This window comes from Pangasianodon hypophthalmus, chromosome 4 (genome assembly GCF_027358585.1).
Source record: "Pangasianodon hypophthalmus isolate fPanHyp1 chromosome 4, fPanHyp1.pri, whole genome shotgun sequence".
Lineage (NCBI taxonomy): Eukaryota > Metazoa > Chordata > Actinopteri > Siluriformes > Pangasiidae > Pangasianodon > Pangasianodon hypophthalmus.
Window position 1 is genome coordinate 30,263,879 of NC_069713.1, and position 8,261 is coordinate 30,272,139.

Below are 8,261 nucleotides of genomic sequence, written 5' to 3' on the forward strand. Positions count from 1 at the left end.
AAAAGATTCACATACAAACAGCTGTACATGACGTGAACTAGCTTTATTCTTGAGTTCCTCTTCATTTTATTTATTTAATTATTGTTATTATTTTTTTTGCAGTAGTACGTCATATGCATCATAAACATGTAGAATAAATTATTCGTGACAGATATATGGGGAAAAAACTTCCTAACCGTCCCCATTTACTTGATATTCCTGAATTCACCCTTGCGTGTGGGTATGTGTGTGTGTGTGTGTGTGTGTGTGTGTGTGCGTGCATGTGTAGCTATGTTAGATACTAATCCCAGGGTCATAATAATGTCATAATATGACATACCACACATTTTATGAGCTTTCTTCTTGAACAGCGTCTACATACACACACACACACACACACACAAGTGACCTTCCGGTTTTGTGTCATCAGAAAGAAATCAGTCATGGATAAAGCTGGTAAGTGTGTTTCAGCTCAGTGTCTATTTATATATATATATATATATATATATATATATATATGGCAAAGTATTAAGCTTTTAATGGTTTTAACAACAAATCCTCAGTCAGGAAATTAGCAAAAATTAAACAAATAGATAAAGGAAGTTAGTATGTGAGAGCTTTTCTCTTTGATTTCTTTAAATGTTTAAGTCTTGTGGCCCTTGATGGACTCATCAGGTGCGGCAGATAACCAAATAATCACTAATCTTTTAAGAAAAAAAAAATCCCAAAAGATATTTTTGGAAAATTGTTATATCCAGACATGTGTTTGAATTTTACATCAAACATTTATTCATTATCATATTACCTTTGCGTACTTATATAGAAGACTATATAAGTGAATCTCTCTGTTTCTAGCTTTTCCCCAAACAAACAGTTCACTACAGCAAAAGGAAACGAGAAAATGGTGGCACAGGAGCTCTCCGGAGTGCATTCGATCAATTCCTAACAATGATTTGTTAAGACCATTAAAAGCTTAATATTTGTCATATTTTATATATAGATATACAGTTGAGGTCAAAAGTTTACATCCCCCTTTCAGAATCTGCAAAATGTTTATTATTTTACCAAAATAAGAGCGATCATACAAAATGCATGTTATTGTTTATTTAGTGCTGACCTGAATAAGATATTTCACATAAAAGATTTTTACATATAGTCCACAAGAGAAAATAATAGTTGAATTTATAAAAATGACCCCGTTCAAAAGTTTACATCCCCTTGATTCTTAATACTGTGTTCTTACCTGAATGATCCACAGCTGTGTTTTTTTGTTTAGTGATAGTTGTTCCTGAGTCCCTTGTTAGACAGAAGATAGTTACATGTTTCCCAGAAGACAAAACAAGTTAAATTTACCGTGATCTTCAAATTCAAAAAGTTTTCACCCCGTGGGTTCAAATACACAAAAAATGCTGGAAAACCAAAGAATTTTTGGGACCTGAAGGATTTTTCTGAAGAACAGCAGGCAGTTTAAATGTTCAGGACAAACAAGGGACTCAGGAACAACTATCACTAAACAAAAAAAACACCGCTGTGGATCATTCAGGTAACAACACAGTATTAAGAATCAAGGGGATGTAAACTTTTGAACAGGGTCATTTTTATAAATTCAACTATTATTTTCTCTTGTGGACGATATGTAAACATCTTTTATGTGAAATATCTTATTCAGGTCAGCACTAAATAAACAATAACATGCATTTTGTATGATCGCTCTTATTTTGGTAAAATAATGAACATTTTGCAGATTCTGAAAGGGGGATGTAAACTTTTGACCTCAATTGTATGCTATAGTTTTAACTGTAAACAATATTTGCAGGCTGCATGGCTCCTTATGGTCTGGAGATGAGACCATCTGGGTGTCCACTTGGGCTGGAGTGCTTAACACAGGTGAGATCGGATGTTATTAAAACGTACTTTTGATATGAACTGTGTCACCTGACACCATTAAATATGGGTGTTTATGTGATTTTCTCTTTATGGGGATCAGACCGACCTGCTTCTTATTAACCAGAAAGTGAAGCTGACTGAAGGTGAGTGTTTTTAACTTTCTTTGTCAAATAGTTAGCATGACAAAAAAAAAAAAATCCTTAAGAAATTCTAAAGCCTGTCACAAACACGAACAACGTTACCGTGACTTGTTGGGACTTTGACCTGGTTGCGATGAGTTAGAAGTTCCCCAGCAACTGTTGTTATCTTGATCTTGATATTTCCAACACTTCCACCATGAGGTTAATATGATCAAAGGTCAAACACACATTTCAGCAGCCACTGTACAGTGTTTGTGAATTTAAATTCCCGTAAGGCTCAAGATGACTGAAAAATCAGGAGACCGAGAGCCAGGTTATAATAAAACAGATGGTTTATTGCATGCAGGAAACCAACAGCTGGCTTTTATAGGTACTTGCAAAAGTACACACTCTAGACCTTATAGATAATAGATAGATAACCCTAAGGCTAAGATAGGAGCGAGCACAAAACATCATAACCCAAAGAATAGGCATGTGTGCATCACGAGTAAACAAAGACAGTTACAGAACTCACATTATTGATCACATAATTGATCTTACAATGAATAAATCATGTATCCATTAACAAATATTCATGGAAAAATAGAAAATAATCCCACAAAATGGAGCTGGTCCATAGGGGCAAATAGATCAGCCGTTCAACAAAAGTTGCTTTATTTGACAGATATAAAGCGATTTTCCAAGCTGGTTGATTTGCTAACCTTTCTAGATGTTGCACAATCATCAGGCAGTGTGCTCATTGCCCGATTTAACTCCACAGACTTATGATTGCACCTAGTGGTCAAAAATAGGAACTGCAACAAGCGCTAATAAAAAGAGACCCATTGGGACAGGAATCACGCTGCCCCATGCTTGCGCTTTGAACGTTTAGTTTATGAGTAGGGGAGGGGCAGCGGACATGATATTAGCTCTTCTAGACTGTATACTGAAAAGCTCTTTGTTATTGACTCTGAACTGCATATTACTCGATTAATCAAAAATTCAGTAGATAGTAGCTAATAGAATAAATAAGGTATGATAGCGTCTCGACTTTTTTTTTTTGTCATTATTGAGGTCATACTGCAGCTTCTGCTGTACAGCTAATGAAAACAAAACTTTGCTCTGCAATGAAGTTCTTTTAAGATGGGAGGCCAACAACAAGTACCTGGTGAAGAACTCACTTGGGCAGCAGGTCTTCTTCGTGGCCGAGGAGAACGAGTGCTGTAACCGGTACTGCTGCGGACCGCTTCGCTCCTTCGTCCTCCACATCCAGGACAACGGGGGCCAGGAGGTGCTCAGGCTCACACGTCCTCTACGCTGCAGCAGCTGCTTTTACCCCTGCTGTCTGCAAGAGGTACTGCAGCATTGCTGCGTTATTCCTACTACATTCCCACTTCTATGATTGGTCGTGCTCAACCAGTCCTCTTATTGGGACGAATTGTTCATTGTTAATCTATCATCAAACTCAAACACAAAATAATTTTAAAGTTATTGCATTCTTACGCAAAGATAAATAAAAAAAAAAACTGAACTATTAAAGAAAATGTATTGATGTATGTATTGAAATTTCTAACGGTGATGTTTTTCTATGTTCACTGGTTGAAAACTGCCATTTATTTCACCAAAATATTTGAAATCTATTAGTCAAAAAACCCTTTAGTTCCAAGAATATTTGTATTTTAGTCTCATTTTAAAATAATTGATTTTTTTCCCCCATATTATCTACAGGGGGCATTTATATTCGCCAATGGATTTTGCCACGTATGTGTATAAGTGATATAGATATATAAATTTTGGTGACTTTTTTTTTTTCACTTTCAGCTGGAGGTGCAGTCTCCAACGGGCACTCCTATCGGGTACGTGGTTCAGACGTGGCACCCTTTCTTACCCAAGTACACCATTCAGAACGAGATGAAGCAGGACGTTCTGAAGATCGTGGGACCTTGCTTCTCCTGTAAATGCTGTTCCGATGTGAATTTTGAGGTAGAGTTCTTTTTGAGAACATTGGAACCCCTCTGGTTAACATTTGCACTCTTCATGAAAATGAATGCAATGAGTGACGCTTACCCATAAGCCTTTTCTTTGTGTCACAAGTATAAATCACTCTGCACACATCTGGCCCATTGTGTTGAACAGATATGTCTTTTTTTTGCTATTATATTCTCAATTTTCCCTATTTTATTATTTTTTTTTGAAGCGTACCAATATTTTTAGAGGTTGACTATATTTTCTTTATATGAATACACATTGTATATTCTTAATGTACCAACTAGACGAGCAGATTTTTTTTCCCTAAATGATTCCTCGGACCAATCCTATGGAGCGCGTGGTCCGACATTTCTTCAGTTCCCCACTCTCGACTTTAGTTCCTACCTGCAGTTATTTCCTGTTTAAAAATGCAAACACGGACTCAAAATGTATATCTTGTCATGTGCGACCTCTCATTAAATGTGTATAGAGTCATTACGAAGAAAACAGTAAAGTTTGGAAGGAAGTAGCCTTCCAAACGATCTTCGATGCTGCAGGTGAGTGTACGTGGCTAGTAAGCTTACTCTGCTAATCTAGTGAAGCTAGTAGCTAGCAGTGCACGTAGCATGCTAGCAGTGTTTACAAGTGATTTGCCCCTTGCTAGCTTGAATGTAAGAGCTAGCAAGTGATTTCAAGCATACAAATGTCATGTTGTACAGAAACCACCCTCCCTCCCTCCCTTTCTTTCTTTTTTTTTTTTTTTTTTACCTCAGGTTTTGTCATTGGATGAAAAAGAGTCTGTGGGCCGCATCAGTAAGCAGTGGACAGGCTTCTTGTCAGAGGCTTTCACGGACGCAGACAATTTCGGGATCAAGTTCCCTCTGGACCTGGATGTGAAGCTCAAGGCTGTGCTTCTCGGAGCCTGTTTTCTCATCGTAAGCATCTCTTTGTCCTGTTAATTCTGTAAAATTAGTTAATTATGTTCAAAAATCTCAAGTCACTTTTTCCTCCATCTGACTATTGGCTCTGCTTTATTCGTTAGGACTTCATGTTCTTTGAGAAATAATAATAAAAAAAAAAAAAAATTGGAGTGGGAGTTCCTTCCTGTGTAAGTTTTCGCATTTTTTAATGCAAAAATTTTTATTCTGATTTGACATTATAGCAGCTCGTTCATTTTTCACTCTGCTTGTGTTTCTTTTCCAGTTTCAACGTGAGACGTCCATGCTTCAGCAATTTAGGAAACTAAATATATGTATATAGCAGGACATACATCTCTTCTTTTTTTTCTTTTACTTCAAATATTGAATGTATCTGGAATAGATATTTACAGTATATTGTGTATCTGTTTCATGTGTTTTTGAATTATAGCCTCTAGATGGCACCACAGCGCAGTGCTTCGGTGCAACACTCACACTATATATTACCTGACACGTTATTTAAAGATAACAAGTTTTTACTTTTTAAAGCAAAGAATCGCTATTAATCTGGCCACTTTGGCAAAGACTAGGCCTTAATTTGTGCCCAAAAATACATAACAGACTGACTACTAGACCTTTAGCCAATAATAATGCCCAAGAACAGAGGTTTTGTATAGCAAATGGATGACAGTCAGCCCCATAACGATGCACAGGGACGTTTACAATGGTACAATCTATGCTTGTTACTAGCTCGACTAGAATCGAGTGTTTTTTCTGCCAGAGAGCAGTACACAAGCCTGACATATGTCTGAAGCACCATCCTGCCCTCGTCCCGGTTGGGGAAAACAGCAGGGGTGTGACTGGTGGATGCGTTTGGTTTGATCAATAATGGAGGATTCGTCTAACAGAGGCACATAGAGAGGCAGTCGTTTTCCAAATGAAAGGCCTGATTGATGCTCGTCGCAGGCGTTTCACCTGACCCACATCGGGCCATCTGTAGACTCAATCAACCAATGGATCAACCCAAAAAAAAAAAAAAAAAATCCCAATTTACCATGTTACCTCTCTTTCCAGTTTCTCAATAGCGTCCATGATTGGAGTTTGTAGGCCTGTGAGTTGGACGACGTTGGTTTTCGTCTTTAATCCATTAGCATTGGACGCATCCACAAAGCAAAAACATAATGGCTGTGAAATTGCCGAGATTCAAACTCACAAACTGCCAATGACTCAGATATATCGGAAAACCTCGAACTCAAACCGGAACACCTTGTAGCGTTAATATGCCCAAACTAACCAGGCTGAGTAGCTCCTTGGAGGGTTGACCCAATTTAGACATAGTCAGTATTGGAAAAGAAAGACTAGTGGGTTTTACCACATGGGAAGTAAACCAGGCCAGAAGAAGAGCATAATTACCTTCGATTTTCCAGCTTCAAAGAAGTGCTGTTGTTGTGTCCTTGCTTTCAGTTCAGCTAAATAAGGAATGTTTAGCCAACATTAGACAAATATACAGTATATTTTAGTATATTTAGAAATTCCAGCTCGAAAATGGCAAAAACTGCACTGTCAGGTTATAGGTGAAATTTTTGTATCCCTAATAAATCTACTAACGGATGTTAACTACGTGTATCTTTGTCTAATCTCTGCGAAGTTGAATGTACATATACACCGTCAGCTTTAATTTCACATTAACAAACTCAAAACATTACTAATGTAAAATAGAGTGAAGGAGGCGGAGCTTCGTGGTGGTCAGTTCATATCGGAGAGTTCACTTACGCAACACTTACGCAAATGTCAATCATTCTTGATTCATATGTCGCGTGACTCATCAAAAAAGAAGCCTGGTCTTATGGTGTATTTTTGAATGACAAACAATGACCATTTTGAGACTCAAGAATTATAGTAAAAATGAAAAAATAGAGGTAGAGAAAGAAATTAAAAGCCAAATATTAAATAATCGAACTATCCCCAGCCCTGTTGTTTGAAGACATCTTGTTGCAGGAGGGAAACAAAGGCTACCTTGCCACTTGTAGTGATTCTTTTTTTTTGAGTCTTTGCTTAATAATTAATTGAGACCACACATAAATTTTTGATCCTGGTTACGTACGGCTGAGTGTCAGCATTGCATCATGTCAGAGGTGCTTGAAGGTATATGGAGAAAATGAACAACAACAAAAAAAAAAAACGAATGTACAATTCTTTCTCCAAAATTTTCATTTGTGGTGTATGAGGATTTTTTTTTGCATGGTGCTGACTGTATTATAAGGAGAGAAACCCATTTTTTTGAGCCATGGGTGTCAGAACACTTCCAGCACTTCCTGTAATAAATGCTAGTGTCAGGATATAAGAATGACAGCACACACACAGACACTCAATTAGATACTGACACACAAGTGATGTGAAAATGAGGGGCCATGTTGCCGGGGGGACAGGAGCTCAGACGCAAGAAAATAGAGACGTGTGTCAGCCTGTCAGGTGGGTGTATACGAAGTTATTGAAATACTGGAATATACACTCACTAGACATTGTCATGTTCATGGAACCGGTTTGAGACGACTTTGTGACATGGTGGGGTTATCGTGCTGGAAGTAGGCATTGTAAAGCACGCGTGGTCAGCAGCATTACTCAGATAGGCTGTAGCGTTCAAACAATGCTAGATTGATAATATAGATTAATCTAGATTAATATAGCGCCCAACGTGTGCCAAGAAAGTGTTCCTCACCACCACCAGGCTGAACTGCTGACACGAGGTAGGTTAGGTCTATGGTTTCATGCTGTTGACGCCAAATTCTGACCCAACAGGAATCAAGATTCATCAGATCAGGCAACGTTTTTCCAATCATTAAACTGTCCAGGTTCGGTGGCCACTGTAGCCTAAGATCCCTGGTCATGGCTGACTGGAGTGGATGTGGTTTTCTGCAAGTTGTAGCAAATTAGGCTCAAAGTTCAGCAAGTTCTGAGATGCTTTTCTGCTTACCACAGTTGTAACGAGTGGTTATTTGAGTTACCGTAGCCTTCCAGTCAGCTTGAACCAGTCTGGCCGTTCTCCTTTGGCCTCTGAGCTTTTAAAAAAAAAAAAGTCTAGATTTGCGGCTGCTATGTGGACGACACCTCAGTAAACTCCGCCATTTGATGAGGAGAAAAAAAATGTGTAAAAATTGCACAAACGTGAAAAAAGACAGTCTATTACGAGATATCGAGTGTTACTCTGGCTCACTGTGATAATAATGCTGATCGTTACTCTAGAATTTCACAATGCATCCCCCACATGGCCTCATTTACTCAATTTTCAGCTCGCTACATTCCTCTCTCAGGCCGTCCAGCAGCGTGAGCTCTGCAGAGGAGAGAAAGTTGCCTGTCTTTTATTTATTAATCGCATTCCACTAAACCAGAG

At 38.2% G+C, this 8,261-nt stretch overlaps 1 protein-coding gene across 1 annotated transcript; it reads left to right on the forward strand.

Annotated features, from left to right (window-relative positions):
* Positions 1–338: 338 nt before the first annotated feature.
* LOC113539851 (phospholipid scramblase 1) lies at positions 339–6,487 on the forward strand. The gene is made up of 8 exons (XM_026935926.3): positions 339–435; positions 1,796–1,866; positions 1,967–2,009; positions 3,119–3,339; positions 3,807–3,968; positions 4,727–4,888; positions 4,996–5,061; positions 5,157–6,487. Exons 1-7 carry the CDS (start codon positions 423–425, stop codon positions 5,017–5,019), a joined length of 696 nt encoding a protein of 231 aa, XP_026791727.1. The 5' UTR covers positions 339–422; the 3' UTR covers positions 5,020–5,061; positions 5,157–6,487.
* Positions 6,488–8,261: the final 1,774 nt, after the last annotated feature.